The sequence below is a fragment of the Parasteatoda tepidariorum genome, chromosome 5 (assembly GCF_043381705.1).
Source record: "Parasteatoda tepidariorum isolate YZ-2023 chromosome 5, CAS_Ptep_4.0, whole genome shotgun sequence".
NCBI lineage: Eukaryota > Metazoa > Arthropoda > Arachnida > Araneae > Theridiidae > Parasteatoda > Parasteatoda tepidariorum.
The window spans coordinates 47,307,886-47,325,004 of NC_092208.1; the positions used below are offsets into that span (position 1 = coordinate 47,307,886).

General features: G+C 27.5%; 1 protein-coding gene and 1 long non-coding RNA gene across 2 annotated transcripts in view; one reads left to right on the forward strand and one right to left on the reverse strand.

The window, feature by feature from the left end:
• The window catches only part of LOC139425706 (uncharacterized), a 150,275-nt gene that overhangs the window by 88,055 nt on the left and 45,101 nt on the right, over positions 1-17,119 (reverse strand). The window contains exons 2-3 of the long non-coding RNA XR_011636859.1: positions 16,348-16,506; positions 12,854-12,946 (exon numbers count right to left, since the gene is read on the reverse strand). This is a non-coding gene — a long non-coding RNA (uncharacterized lncRNA). The remainder of the gene's footprint in view (positions 1-12,853; positions 12,947-16,347; positions 16,507-17,119) is intronic.
• The window catches only part of LOC107441955 (cytochrome P450 4c3), a 95,523-nt gene that overhangs the window by 73,839 nt on the left and 4,565 nt on the right, over positions 1-17,119 (forward strand). The window contains exons 6-9 of the mRNA XM_071181412.1: positions 671-797; positions 11,604-11,798; positions 12,860-13,033; positions 16,402-16,468. Of these exons, the coding sequence (XP_071037513.1) occupies positions 671-797; positions 11,604-11,798; positions 12,860-13,033; positions 16,402-16,468 (563 nt within the window). The remainder of the gene's footprint in view (positions 1-670; positions 798-11,603; positions 11,799-12,859; positions 13,034-16,401; positions 16,469-17,119) is intronic.

The window sequence follows — 17,119 nt, forward strand, 5'->3', positions numbered from 1 at the left end:
TTTCAAAAAAGACAGATACGAAAGCATTTTTTTGTACAGTAAAAAGTGGAATCCCTCCCGAACCTCCTTGAATAACCTTTAATCTAATCGTCGGATTTTTCCATACTGGAACGAAATCGTATGGGTTGGAAAGGTAACCACAAATATGCTAATTAATTAGAGCAAACGATATTTTAAGTTGCGAAATCAGACGCCAAAACGTATTTACTGTGAATAAACATACTTTTTTTATGGCTTTCGATTTCTGACCATTAAAATACAAGACTGGGAAATAATGTCCCAATAGTTTGTTGAGGACAGCGATCGAAAGTTCGGACCCATTTATGTTAGTTTTACTTGCTGCGTATTTCTAAATATTTCGAGAAACTTTCGAGCCAGTTGAAAACTTTTTGCACACAATTATGAAATTTGTTTATCCAAAGAAAATTCCATGCAAAAATTTATTTTTAATATTTTATTACTTTTTTGTGATTTTATTTAATTGAATTGAAAGGTATTCAAATTTTTATATCATTTTAAAGAATGCTATTTTAAGAACAAAAACGTTATATCACTTTTGCTACCACTTTAAAAAAAAACTCCAAGCAATTGGAACCCTGCTTTTTCACTTTTAGTATAAAGCAACTATTAAAATTTGCAAACATCGATTAACATTCATCTCTCTTTCTAGCGCATCCCATTTATTTGGAACCCGATTCATGAAACCATGGCTTTGGCCGGAGTTCATCTTCAGCATTACACCTGCAGGTCGAATATTTAAAGAAAGTACAGACATAATGGATGCTTTCACCAGAGGAGTAAGTTAAGTTTTTTTTCTTTGATGATTGATGGCAGCATCAAAAAAAATCACCTTCTGTCTTTGTTTGAAGGTTCCTTTGATCACTGTAATTGTCAATTTGCGAGAAATCAATTCCACGAATTCTTTTATTTATTTACATATATGATAATAATATAGTACAATATCAATATGATAATAATCATGACTCGGTCATTTGTCGTATTTCAAATGTTCGGTATATTGAAATAGGTACAGTAATTAAATTTTCAATGGTTTTACCATGATTATTTATTTACCGATTATTTCCCAAAATGAAATATTTAAAAGAAACAATCAGATTTTTTTTTATATTTTATAAATTTGAAGGGTGTCTACACGGTAAAAAAGTATGGTAAAAAGTGCCAGTACCCTGAGTGCCGTACATTACCGTAAAATCCATTTTCTCAGGAACATGTTAATTTTGACAGCGATAATTACCGTAAAATCATTGAATCACTCCAATTAAATAAATATTACTGTACAAATTACGGTATAATCAAATCCATTTTTACTGGACCATGTTACGGAAAAAAGTCTGATTTACCGTAAATTTTAAAGAAATAATTACCGTAAAATTTCCTGTACAATATTTTACGTTAGTAATGGATATTTTGGTAAAATGGATTTTACGTATGATATGCACTCAAATTCCCTGTATATTATACCGGATATTCATCCGATAATTTTTGAATGTAAGTAATATGAACTTGGGCAATTTTGTGAAAGTTTTCTGTTTCATATAAATAAGGTAAAATACCTCTTTTTGAAAAAAAATTTAGATATTTTGCTTTTAAGATGATAACACAAGAATAATGTCTTGAAATTTAAGCATGACACATTCATTTATTTTTAAACATATCTGGAATTTGTACTAGTGCAAATAGAATAGAGATAGAAGATTTTTAGAATAATTTACTTTTTGTGTTTATCACTCTAGATTAATTACTTTACACATGGAACAGCTTACCAAAGGATATAATAATATTGCAATCTTAATATGAAGAAGCAAAGTGCCGATGTCAAATCTGTCTTCCTCCCTAATTATATCAGTTGTTATTTACAGGATGAAATGTTCTTTTATGTTTAAAGGAAATAAATAAAACCTTTTTTTAAAATCAAAAATAAAGGTTTTTGAAGATTGTTCTAAAATATTTATACATTATTTTGAAATTTGTCTATGATAGGCCCATTAACTAATATATGAAACGAAACTTATTCTCTAACTGTTAAATAATTATAGGTGACATTAAAAATTTTAATACAGTAAAAAATTTATTATTTACATGAAAACTTTAATTTACTATTTGTGTATCCGATTTGTTTAGGTAAGGTATATTATGCTGTTTACAATATGTTTTTTAAGTGTATTTTTAAGGGACAAAATTCTAAAGTGTACTTTTTTTTTTAAAAAAATATATATATACTTTAAGAAGAAATGAGAATGAAAACTTTTTTAACAAAAAAAATCAAAGAGAAAAACCGTCATTTTCCCTTTTACGGATTTTTAAATTATTTTTATTGGATCATACTTATATAATAAAGATTTGTTTCCGTAAAATATCAGATTAAAAGAAATTCCTCTTTATTTTTATTTAAGCAGTTTATTCATATTTAGCTGAATATTTTTATAAAATGTTTCATGCAAATTGAAGAAAGTGAAGTGACAATATAAACTTTAAAATATTTCATATAGTTATAATAATTATTTATCATCATTAGATATATAATTAACATCCAACTCATGTAAAAATATTTTGAATTTAATATAATGATAGTTGAGTAAAACTTTTACTTTGCTGTACTAACTGTTAAAGAATACTTTTATTTTATGTACCAATAACTGAACAATACTTTAAATTTAATTTTCACACAAAGATGCGAACTATTATGATTTATCCGAAATTATTGTGATTTTGTAGTCAAGTTAACGTCTTAAAGTTGAATAATAAGAACTACGGCTTTTGAAAATTTCCGTAAATATTTTTTTTCCTTAGCTACCTAGAGTTACGAAATTTTGTTGTTTGCAAGTATATAATATTCTAAAAACTACAAATAAAAAAAAAAAAAAAAAAAAAAAAAAAAAAAAAAAAAAAAAAAAAAAAAAAAAAAAAAAAAAAAAAAAAACGATTCGATCAAAGCAAGAAATAAAAAATATGAAAGAAATCTCTTCTTTCCCCCTTTCAGCAAGCCATTTTGAAACTTAATCTTCTCCCCTCATAGAAAAGCAAAAGAACATAAACTCCGGTTTGTGAAGGCGCGTCAATAGAGTAAAATTTGCGCAAAAAGGCTATGGAAAAAATCTTTTAGTGATTCAAATGCAGGACGATAAAAAATAAAATAAGACCTATCTATGATTTAATTAAAAACTCCAACAATAATGCCAAGCAGGGGTCTGTTTAGAAGAAATTTGGGTCCGTTAACGGACCCTTCACAAAATATCTTTTAATAAAAACGGACCCTTCACAAAATATTTTAACTTAAAAACGGACCCTTCACAAAATAATTTTTCTTTTAATCGGACCCTTCACAAATTTGTTTATCTTCATTATTATTTTGTTAATCGAATAAACCCTTTCCAGGGCAGAAAACAAGAAAGATGGATGTAAACGAATTAAGTTTTGTCTTCGGCAGACGATTCTTCCATTATTCGTCCGAAATGAATATTCTGCGTTCAGCAGTATAGGCTAAATACCAAATATTTGTATGTTGCATCTCTAATTTAGAAGCAGCAATTGTTGTTTATTTTTTAAAATTTAATTTTTTTAATTATAATTTTACAGTGTTGAGCATAATCTTGTATGTCTTTACAATTTAAAAACTCCTTGAAAAAAATTTTTTTTGCAATAACGGACCCTATTTACACAAATTCATAAAAGCGGACCCTGGTTGAAGGAATGTGAGTAATTTTTTCACAATTTCACGAAAAACGGACCTTTCACAAAATGTCTGGACAGACCCCTGCCAAGTAATCAATTTAATTTTATAATTAAGCATAAAATTTCCAAGCTAAACAAAACTCAGCGGTGTGACAGCCCATGGAGAGCCAAGGATTACTGTGCCCATCTCAGTGTTTTTAACCTACCTTGAGCACATGTTCTGGTTGGATGGTCAGCCGAACGCAGAATCTCCATTGTTTGGTTCTTTACCATGCTTGTTACTCAGTTTATCGACCCACTGAAGAAATGAAAGGCTGAGTTAACCTTACGCCGTCCGAGGACAGAACCCGGGACCCAAGGCACGGAAGGGCGAATCGCTACCACTCACGCACCAGGATCGGTGCGCAGTGTGGAATTTAAATTTAGTACCTTTATCTAAGTGTTACTTTTTTATTTTTTTTATTTGGTAAATGCATGCATAATTTTATTATCTTATATATATGCAGAATTAAGTAGTATATGCACTTTAAAATTGCTCTAATTTGAACTGCGTAAGAATTTCGAAAGAAGTTATAACTATATTTTTTATTCTGTTTTACTGCACTTCTGATAACTGGTAGCTAGTTTGGAATGTTGGCTCCTCTATATAGATCGTACTTTACTCAGTTATTTTCTATTTAGTGTTTTACCCCCCCCCCTGTATCCCTTCACTACATGAAAGAACATTAGTAACTCAATTTCTTTCTTTCGATGCTGTTTTTGAAAATACGTCTGTCATTAGTAAGAAGGGTAATTATTATTGTTCTGAAGAAATGGAAAAGATGATATCGTGATGTCATTCTGTTCGCAACTTTTTAGAAGTTTTGAAGGTAAGGCAGGTCCATACATGATTTGAAGTAATTATTATAATGGATGCAGAATTTTTTTCCAAAGATTTAGATCACTCTAAAGCTGAAAGGAAGTAGTTACGTTCACGTAACTACAAAATAAAAATATAAATGGAAAAAAATGGTAAAAAAAGCTTTGCATGAACTATATTTTTCTAAATCTAAGTTATTTTGTAAAACTAAATATTATTTTGAGCTTTAAGTGCTCTGTGTCTTGACGTGATTGCAAAGTGCATTGTTCGCATGTTATCTAAACAATCAATGCAATTTATTTCACATAAATATGCATTACTACAAATTGTTATGTGATTTTATCTAATCATTAGAGTCTGCGAGAATTACTTGTTGTTTTCCTATTTTTCTTATTTTTATTGTTGCTTGTGGATGTGCTAAATACTTGACAGAATTTGACTTGAATATCTCATTAAAAAATTTTAACTTTGTTATTTTGCAATGGAGTTAAAAAAGCTTTTTGAATTAAAAAATAACATTATTGATTTTATGAATGCCTAATTCTTTAACACTTCGACGCTTTTATGTATTTTCTTCTGAAGTTCTGTTTACAAGAAAAAATGTATTTTGCTATTTTTGTAACTATACAAAACAGTCTAATAGTTACTAAAAAAATCTGTTGGATTATTGAAATTATATTTTGTATTAAAATCTTAACTTTCAAAAAAATATATATATAGTTTGAAAAAAAATTATTTATTCATGTTTAAAATGTGTCAATAATTAATTTTGCAAATTAAAAAAAATTTCATTAATGAATAACGGTTTTTGTTAGATGTAAATAACTATAAATAAATGCATATTTGAAAGAAAAAAATTGTTTGTAAGTGAGCCGTGTTTAGAAGATTTGACCTTTCACACAGAAAAAGATACCGGTGTATCATGCTGCATTTCATAATCATCAATTATTGAAACGCTAAACGTAATATTTTTCACTTATTCTGATCTAAATTAAGTGAAAATTGTTAAGTGAAGTTTATATGGGCAAAACAATGAAAAAAGTAAGAAAAATAAATTGAATTGAAATTCCGCGTCTTAGTGATTAATGTTACGCAAGTAAAATTTTTCAAATTTTATTTTATTAAAATAACAAGATTAGATCAATTTCTACATAGTTTGAACCTGTAAAAATGGAGGAAAAACTGCAAATCGTTTTTAACAGATATGGTTTTCGCACAACGTTGATATATAAAGTTTGCGGAGATAAATTTTTGCTGTCATCTTTAGTTTACTGAAAGGAAGAGGGATCACAGGGCCTGATTATCGCCTAGGCCCAATAGGCACGGGCCTAGGGTCCACACTCTCTGGGGGCCTCAAAAATTAGTAAAAAGTTCACAATATTATTTTTAAAAAAAAATACTGAACGAAACAATTTTCGAACTGAACGAAAAATACTGAACGAAACAAACTAATAAAATTCGAAAGTACAGCTGAATTTTAATTGGTGCAATTTTTACTCCAATGGCTTAAACAAATGCAACCAGAATGCATATTCGCAAAGTCTCTTATAAATGATTAGTGTCATAAGAACTAAAAGCTTATTCTTAACAAATTTATAAGGCAGTAGATGGAAGGCTACAGTCTTTAAAATAATTCAGCTAATCATTGACTTTTAGCAAAAATCACTGATTTCAATTGTGTGTGGCCACCAAATTATATTTAATTTCACACAACATTGTTTTATTTTTTTATATTTTGCTTTAATATTTAGATGCGTAAACTTTATAATTTTCAATTGACTGTTTTCAAAATTTTTTATAATGTTTCTCTCGAATAATGCAATTTAATAGGTTCTTTTTATTGTAAGGACTACTCTTTGGAAATTTAATTTCAAAATATTTTGTTAGGGGCCCGGAAAATTTTGTGGGCCTTGGGCCTGAATTTGTCTTGATCGGTCCCTGGGATCAAAAGAGGATTAAAAATTATTAGGTGGAAAATCTATAAAATCAAATCGATAACTCAGAAATTTTAAGGCATTTAGTAAGTGTGAAGCATAAAATTTTGGGTTATGCTTCTAAAATACATATCTAGACAAATGAGCCATTATTTCTTATGTCATTTTTACGCTGAATTAAATAAGAGCAAGAATTAATCTATCGAACTTAAAAACTTAAGTCAAATCAAAAAATTTTAAAATAAGTCGATATACCTAATAGTTTAAATGTTAAGAAAGTAACAAGTATTAAAAATTCAAAATTTTTCACTTAAAACTTTTTACGCATAAATCCTCATAATTTTGAAACTATTGGATTTCATTAAATTCAACATAAAATAAATAGTAAATAAAATAAATACTTAAACAATATTTGAAAAACAATGCTTGTCTAGATCAAATAAAATAAATCAGGCATCTCAGCGATGCTAAGATAAAGCTATGAAGGTTCAAATAAGGCAAAAATCAATGTTTCTTTCTTTCGAAAAATATGTTATACGAAATGCTGAACCCTCTCTGTCGTTTAACAACTTCAGAGTCAAATTGAAAACTGAAAGCTGTTAAATATATATATATATATATATATATACACACACACACACACACACACACATATATATANTATGAAATTTAGGACATATATATATAGCTGACTATAACGCAAACTACAATGGTTTTACCATAGATTACTTGAACTTAAAATTAATTTAACATTTTAATAATCATTTAGCACTATCATTTGGTAGTTTTTTTCTTGTTTTTTTTAATTGTAGAATAGTTGAAAATTGTTTCACCTTAGCCATAAAGAAATAACTTTCTAACGAGCAGCAAAATTGTGGAAAACAAACATTAAATTTAAAATAAGGTAAATTTTTATTATATAAAAAATAAACGAATTAACTAAATAACTGTAAATAAACGACTATTTTAAAATAAACTGTTGATAGATGGCAGCAGCATGTACATTTTTCATCAAATAGAGTGTTTTATTTTAATTCCATTTAATTTCTTTTGTTGGCAGTAATTTATTTTACGAATTAACGATAGCTAATTCAGATCTTTGCTGATAGTTTTTATATTTCTTAATTCAAATATATTTTATTTTAAAAAAATTTAAAATTCTTTTTCAGTATTCACGCAATTCAAGTTATATATATTATATATTTGCATATTATAATTAATATTTTATTATTCGATTTCTAAAGTTTTGAAAGATTTAAGATTAAGATTTAAGATTTTCATTAAGAATTAATGAAATTAAGAGTTTAAGATTTTCATTAAAATAGGGTGATCTGACATTTTGCATAATAGGAGAAAATATTTGCTTTCCTGAAAAGGCGGACAGCTTTTAAAAAAATTTATCTGACGGCTATCCCTGTAGTTTTAAACTGTTATAACAATTACCGCAAGTTCAAAAAAACGTAAAACGGAGCGGGAAAAATTTTAATAGATTTATCTATTCCTCATCCATTCCATAATGTAAAACTGTGCTTAGCTCTTAGCAATTTATACTGAATCTAAATGCGTTATTAATATAAAATAGTTCTATAGAAATTCTTTTTAAATTAATTTTTTACGCTTTTTTTTTGTTCCCAATGTATCTCATAATAGTTTGCATAAACATATATCTATTAAGTTCTTAGAGACCAGTTTATTATTATTAGTATTAGTATTAAGTATTTTTTAGATTTTTAGGGCGCCTTTTTTTATTATGTACTGTGCAATGAAAATAAGTTGTTTTAAAAATTCATCTCAATGTCTCACTGAAAACTTCAAACGCTTTTTTCAATCTCTAGTTTCATTATAATTTTGATTTAAAAATTAAGTTACAAATGAAAAGTAATGGATATGTATCATACGCAAGTTTAATATATTATTCTTTTTGAACGAATCCCTTTAATAAAAGAGATAAAAGCATTTCTTTATAAGAGGTTCTTCCTCTCTCAACCGAGCTCAATTGCTGTAGGGGTGCAGACGGAAAGGAAAAATTCTAAATATGCATTTAAACATTTTTATTAAATTTTCGCAAAAAAATTGAGGATGGACATTAACTGTATTGCCAATATCTTTTGATTCGAGTAAAATACAAGGCCGCCTCCAATTCGCAATTTGAAATGTAAAGCGTGCAATATTTTCTATTTTCTATTACGCTTTTGTAACAAAATTATGCCAATACAATTTTGCAATCGACAGTTAGTGTTAGATAGTTAAATAGTACACAGTTAGATGCCTTTAGATTTTTGATAAGTATCTTTGTTTTTATGCAATTAACATCTTTTTATGCCTTCATCCGATATGAGTGAATTAAAATAAATTAGTGTCATCCAAATCAGTTTTCAAGAGTTTAAACTGTAATAAAACAAAATTTAAAAAATCATAAAACTGAGAAACGTGTGGTTTTAAATTACTTACTCAAAACCACAAGTCTAATCATTTTATTGCTTTAAAGTTTCGAGGAATATTTCATAGAAAATTCTCAAGTGCTATTTCTCCTAATCTGTTAAAGGGACCCCTTTATTTTCTACTTTTTTGAAAGGTATTGATCTAATACTACAATATCATAAAAAGTGTGTTAAGTACAAATATATATATACATGCACTTGACAATTTTATATATATNGTCCCAAACAATATTTCCAATAATAACTAGCTTCAAAACTTCGCATACATTTTTCAAAATCTTATTTTTTTATCTTATCCTATGTAAGCATTTCTAGAATATACGCAGAGGGTATTGTTTACTAAAACTTCGTTTAAAAAAAATTTTCTGTCACTAATTTGCTTGTCCCATGAAAATCTGTCATTTTCCTGGCTACTTTTATTTAGTGATTTATAACCAAAATAGATAGCGCCAGGAATCAATATTTTATGTTAATAGATTGATTAGATACCCTCCTACCTGAACATGTCTTGTTGCATGAATAAAGAACCAATTTTCTGGCTAAAAATCTATTTCAAAACATTTTTCAAGGTGAGTAGGTTTCTATGCTATCATTTTTCCTGGCTTCTTGAAATCATTAATAACAAAAACCACATAGATTTATCTGAGTTATTTTAAGAAATACTGTTGTTTTCTGCAGAATATAAATGTCTTCGGCCAAAATATTAAATTAAATTAAAGTTATATGCTATAAAATGGCGAATTTGTCATTATCCTGGCTGACATTTTCCTGGCTTATGAATGCCAGGACATTGAAGTGTTACCAGAAATTCTTTTTAACTGCTAATACTGTAAAGAGGGAAAGCAAATCTTAACATAACACCAAGTTTATGTATGATTGTGATATGCTTGGATGTAATCAAAGTTATTTATTTATTTAATGATTGATTATTATACACAATTTTATTCTGTACATACCAACAACAAAATTTTTTTTGTTTCTTTCTACAGGGTATAAAAAGAATTAATTTAAGCAATTTATGGTGTATCTAACATAAAGGCTTAAGTTGAGTTACTTACTATTAACTTAAAATTACTGTTTTTTAAACTTCTAAGGTAATATGGCATTTTTCTGGCATTCTAGATTTGGTGAATTTCTATTTTATTTTTTTTCTCCAGCAAATGTCAATAAACTAAGCTGCTGTCTGTAAGATATTAATAAGTGTAGCTAAAGAAGTATACAAAAAAACTTTTAGATTATTTTGAAGACTTTGAATTTGAAGAAATTTTTTGGTCCGAATTGTCATNGATTTGGTGAATTTCTATTTTATTTTTTTTCTCGAGCAAATGTCAATAAACTACACTGCTATCTATAAGACATTAATAAGTGTAGCTAAAGAAGTATACAAAAAAAAATTTTAGATTATTCTGAAGACTTTGAATTTGAAGAAATTTTTTGGTCCGAATTGTCATGTTTCGTGAGAATCACCCATATATCAAGAAAATTCAAAATAAATTCAAAATTTTACCTAAAATCCAAATCTCTACTGGAGGTTAGTACCTGGGCAATAATCAATAAAAATGTCTACCACTTTTTATTTTACTAAAGGGGAAAAATCTTGTCTGGAATTTTTTGCCCGATGACAAGACAATTTCTTCGTTTCTTGATTGCTTCAAACAGAATTTAATGAAATATTACAGCCACAGGGAGTTTATTTTTATCAAATTACAGTCACTTCCGGCACAGCTAGAGTTCTCAAATCTCTTTCAGAGCTCTGTTCCCAATTTACAATACAAATTTCAATCGTTTCCCGACTATTTCTAACCGAATTCATCATCATTTTTTTGCTGCATGATCAAATTTGCTGTCTTCAAAATTTTGACTTCTTTCCGACTTGCTAGTGAGCTAAAATTTTAACTGATGCTAGTTCAGAAAGACAATATACCGTAACATATTTCAGTCATTATTACAGACTATTCTTGGTGTAAATAAAATCATTAAAAACGTAACAATAACAAATAATCTTTCTTTTTTTCATGTAATAATTGTTAAGGAGAGGACATCCTTTTCATCCACTTACTATTTCCAAAATTCTGCTCGAATAATTCACTCCACAGACCTAATTCTTCTTATCAGTTACAGTTAGGATAAATATCATAAAGCATTTCAACCGTTACAAACAGAATCGATTGACATTTTATCATATAAGAAAATAGTGTCAATCGAAAATTTTACCATTTTAGGATTAGTTAAACTTCAAGTGAACCTCTGTGCGAACAAAGAATAAAATAAAACAAATGTTTTAAAAACTATGTTTTTTAAGTTGCCTAAAAAAAGGATAATAATTTGTATATCTCAAATCTTAAACGGAATATATAAACCACATCACTTGCGGAATTAATTTCTATCACCACCGATAACTCTTCCCACTTCGTTTGCACTTAATGCGCCCTATGTTTTTCTTTTATCCCCGGCAATAATTAAAATATTTTCTTCTTTTTTATCTATTAGAAAATAGTAATTTTTGACATTTTTTTCTTTATTGTTTTGACCTTATAGAGTACCATAAGAGAAAATATCAAAAAACATGGAAAAAAAAGTAACAAAATATTGTGGAAGACTAGAATATCCGCGAGACTCGTGTGTCAAAATTTTAAAATCGTAAATAAATACTTTATCTAGTTTGTTCTTTTTTAGGTTATTCGAGAGCGGAAGGCATATATTTTAAGAGAATTGAAAAAAGGTGCAAATTTGGATGAGGTATTCGACAGTGACAATTTTGGATCAAAACGGAAAAAAGCATTCCTTGATCTCCTGCTATCAGAACATTTAGCTGACCCTCGTTTTACAGAAGAAGACATAACAGAGGAAGTGAACACGTTCATGTTTGCGGTGGGTGTTTAGTTTTATGAAAATATTTTCGAAACAAAACTATATTTTCTGTTTTGTTATTTTCTCCAAATAATGCACGGTTTTTTGTTACTGATTTCGTTCAAAATTAAATGAAAGCTTTTACGCTATGTTGCAATAATAAAAATTTTTTTTTACTTTCAATTGATTATTCTTATCAACAGTGTAGGACACTATTTTCGATTTATTTACTTCAGAAAATAATTTAATGATGATTCAAAAATACGTAATATAAAAAAGGAAATTTTAAATTTTTTAGAAATGTGTATAAAAAAATAGTTAAAAAACTATTTTTACTTTCGTTAAATTAGCCCATGATAACACTAATAATACAGAGTCAGCATATCATTAGAATTATATTTCTTTTAAATTTTTTCAGATAAAATAAAGGCGTTCTATCATGGTACTGGTCGATTGTAGCGCATTTTATTTCCTAAATAATCAGATCTTTCAAGTGGTACAGCTTAATCGTTAAATTAATTTTAATGAATCGTTTTTTTTTTAATTCTATAGAATTTTAAAAAACGATTTATTTAAATTTTTAATCCTATGCAGCACATAATTTTAAAAAAAAGTACTATTATATTCCATATTTAATCATTGTTTAAGTCACTCTGTTATCTATTTCCAAATAGCAAAGCAGTTCATGGTTTGCTGCAAGCACCATTTTTGGTTATGTAGTATCATTTTTGATTTGGTTTGATTGTAGTTATTGATTGCAAATCTTAAGTAATGTATGCCACACTGTGGTTAAATAAGAAATTAATTCATTTGATTTTACGAAAAATATACATCTCGGCGTTTATTTGATTGGGAGGGATTAGATTTGTGAAAATAGTGCTGTATCACTGTAATACTGAAACTGTAAGGTAAGGCTGTGTAAGGTAAAACTGAAACTAAAGAACTAAACTATTGTGCGAATTAAAACATGATTCAAAATCTTATTAAGGTTTCAGCAAATTTGTTCATTATTCTGTTTCGACATTGAACTAATTTTTCTAGAAGTGTATTACTATAGATTCAAATATTTTGCTTACCTTTAGGGTCATGACACAACAGCAGTAGGAATGAGCTGGGCTCTTTATCTTATTGGGCAAGATCCTAAAGTGCAACGGAAGTGCCAAGAGGAGCTGGAAGAAATATTTGGAGATGATTATGATCGACCCTTCACTATTGAAGACGTCAAAAATTTAAAATATATTGAATGCGTTTTGAAGGTAAAAAGCTCATGATTCATGGCCATGATAACTACAATTATGAATACAACCAGAATGGCGTTCTATTTCATTATTCTTTACAGATACGGGAAAAGCGTTAAATTATGGGGCTGGTAAATTTCTGTCCTTTAATTCTAAAAGGATTCTGTTTCTACAATAGTACAATTGGTTCAATTTAAAAAAATTAAATCACTTTTCTCTCTAGACACAACACATCTTATCAAAAGTTTTGGTTATTATATTTTAAAAAAATTAAAAATTTTACGTCTTATGTTATGACCAAAATATATATAAATTACTAGTATTTAATTATCTAGATGCAGAACTTGCAAACTGCAGTTTTTTCGAAAAATAGGAAATAAGAAATAGCGCTTCGAGAAAAAGCATGGTCCAAACTACTAGAATGTGGTAAACTTCACCGCGTTTCTGGCTATATGAGTAAACTTTTACCAAAGAGAATTGATAATGATTTTGGTAAAACTAACAATAAAATATGGTTTTCTTAATCTGTGATAAAATTTGGTGATTTAATCTTGATACTTTAGATAAAGGCATAAAAACCATTTATTCGGCTAATTTTACATTACTGTTTTGCATTTTTTGTTAAATGCGTGGTAATATAAACTATAATTTTGAAAACCAGAATTTCCCATTAACCGTCACCATATGAACGGGAAAATTGCTAAATGAGTAGTTTAAATAACGTATATTTTAGCTTTTATTTATCAAAATTATGTTTTTCCCCATAAATGTCATTACTATACAGTACGGTAATCTTACTAGAGTTTTTTCCTCCGTAATGGTAAAAAGAAACAATATTATAAAGGCTTTTTAATCAGGCTTTCCTTTTCAAAACTATATTTCCCAAAAATGCAGTTACCAGAATATTAAAATACATTTAACTTATTATGGACATGATTCTTCAAATTTCATACTAGATTTTAAGTTTAAAAGAACTACAACTTCGATTACAATTATCGGTATTCTGAAGTAGTTGTTTAATGCGAGTCTCAAGGTTTCCGTAAGTTTTGAAACTTTTAGATTAGAAATTTTTTTTACATTTTTCTCTATAACATACATTCCTTACTTTGTCACTTGTTTATTAATATTTTATACTTCAGTTTCTTAATATTTAGATAATGATAACTATTTAATTAAATTTATAAGAAATGAAGTAAACATGTTTTTTCAATATTGTCTCCTCAGCTGCTCAGAAAATTCATCAGAACTTTTAAGTAAGGCACTCTAAACTGTGAAAATAAATTACATTTTTTTTTAATTCGAGTTAAAAATAATTGATAGGGTTTTAATTATAGACGTTTACTTTTCATAAAAAATGTTGCAGGATATATAAGAGTTATTTTTCTTTCCTAATATATTACGTGATTAAAAAATACAGACAAATTGAGATGGTCCAAAAACATAAAATGTGATTGTAAATCTTAACTAGATGAATATATGTTGATAATTATATGAATTTATGTTATATGCTTAATAATTAGATGAATATATGTTTTCAAAAATATCAAATATTAGTTAATTATTATATTTATTATATTAGCTTATTTTTATATATTATATTATATTCGTAATTTTCAATTGCGCATAAGTTTTTGTGTACTAATATTTACATAAATTATTTATAATAAATAACAGGACTATATCCCTTATAAAATTTTCTTATTTATTAGTTTTTCAAATTACCATTTTAACACTAAATTTATACATAAAATTGTAATTCATTCTGGAAATTAATCTCATCTCTTAGGATGTATTGAGTACTTTCTAAATAAAATTATGAATTCAGGTAAAAAAATAATGAATAGCATTAATCTGTATTTTGTTTGGTATTATATGAGAAATATAGGAATCACACGAACAACCTGAATAACATGATGTAGGGGAGAGGGGGGCACATGTGAACAGGGGGCACATGTGAACATGGTATGTTTTACCAATATGATTTGAAATAAAAAATCTCGAAAAATTTTCAATTGATGGCAGTACTAGTCCTACCTCTCTGAAAAACTTTCAGAACAATGAGACATTTTGTTGGTCTATTCTGACAATTTCTTTGTATCAGCTGGTGTTGCATATATTATAATCGCTCGCTTCTCCAAGTGAAAGCATAATATAAATCAACTAATAAACTAAAATTAACTATTGCAGATCATTATATGAACATTCAGGTAAGTTTATGACAATTATTCTTTTTTTTTACTCAATTAAAAGTTCTTTATTTTTCAAGTTAGGTTTAAGAAGGATGATGGGGGCACTTGTGAACAAAACATCTGGGGCAGATGTGAACAGTTCACAAGTGCCCCTACATAGTATTAAGATTATTATCCTCATGATATTATAAGTTTAAAAAATATGTATGCATTTAAAATTATCATTATTTAATTTTCCATAATTAATTTATTAATTTTTCCTTTAAAAAATTTTTTTTTTATTAAATGGTTGATCGCGCATCACGCATATTAACTGATACACCTGAGAAAATAGAATTGTTAAAGCTACAAATGAAAAGATAGAAAAAATGAAAAAAAAAACATGAAAGAGTATTAGAGAAGAAAGAAAAAGGCCCATTACAACACCCGTGGAACATGAAGTTGCGAAAAACCCAATTACGGATAAATTATTGTACAGCTGAAAAATTATTTTCTTATTGACAGTACTGTTGTACAATTTAAATTCACATAGTAAGCTACAACCCCCTCAGTATAATGCGTATCTATATCTGTTATATTAAAGATTTTTTTTCTTTGAAATATGATGATTGCTTTGTGTTTTTAATCTTGTTCATATGTGCCCCAGGCCTGTTCACATGTGCCCCCAATAGGGGCACATGTGAACAATTGAAGTCATTTTTCTAAAATATTATAAAGTAAAGAAATATTTTATTGAAAAATCTTAAAAAATTCCACAAGACAAAGAAAATACTATTTAAACATATGGACTTTTTTACTATGAAAAATTGATGATATTTTTCGAAAAGTGAAGAAATAAAAAAAATTGTTCACATGTGCCCCCCTCTCCCTTACATAAGAATGATATAACCTAGAAAGTAATAGTAATCTCCCTCCGTATGTTAACCACTAAAGTAAGCAATGCAAATTGTCAATGAAAAAAATTATACATGTAATTTGAAAATAAAAAATAAAAACTTGTTTAAGTTTTACTTTGTATAATTTTTTTTTTCATTTTTCAAGTTTTCTTCATTATAAAATGAATTTAAAATAAAATAATTGAAAATCTATTCATCAAAAAAGTTTTTTAAGTTTTAAAATACAAACATTTCTGTCCTCGCTTACCTTGTTTCCTCATTTTATATGTTTCATGTAAATCGCTGTGTTCATATTATTTAGGAAAGCCAGAGGTTATATCCATCTCTTCCCTATATTGGTCGAGAAATTAGCCATGATGTAACAGTTAGTAAGTATTTTTCTAATCCATAGCTCCTCTCTGTTTTCCTAAAATACAAATTTACTATGATAAAAACAATCTCTTTAATTTAAATTATAAAATTAATATATTTCATAGATATAGTCATATATTATTTGAACAAAAATATTTATGTCTCCTAAATCTTTCAATTAGTTCCTTAAAAGTGATATAAATTAGTACCCTCTTGAAATTTTAATGGTATGTCAGAATAGGTGAAAGGCTTACGGAATTATATTCGGTAAGCCTTTCTATAATCTAAATTTTTCAAATTGTTTAGGATGGTTTTTGTAACGATACCAGGACTTCCATGTAAAAAAAAGAGAACTTTTGTGCTTTGTGCTTCCATCTAGTGAAAATTCAGGAAACTAATAAATTGCATGTTTGGAAAAGTAAAAGGAATATTTTGGATGCAATATGACGTAACTAGAAAAAATGTAACTTATCTTATCACTATCTTGAACATAACATTACAATTATGCTTTAAAATGGATGTGAGTCTTTTCTCCAAGATTATCTAAATTTTCCCCAAATAGCTATTTACAAAATAATTTCTTACTGAGTTTTTATAGCCAATAAGTATTAGTCTAAGTAAGTTAATTCATATAGATTTTTTCTTTCAAATATGATAAACCTCTTACT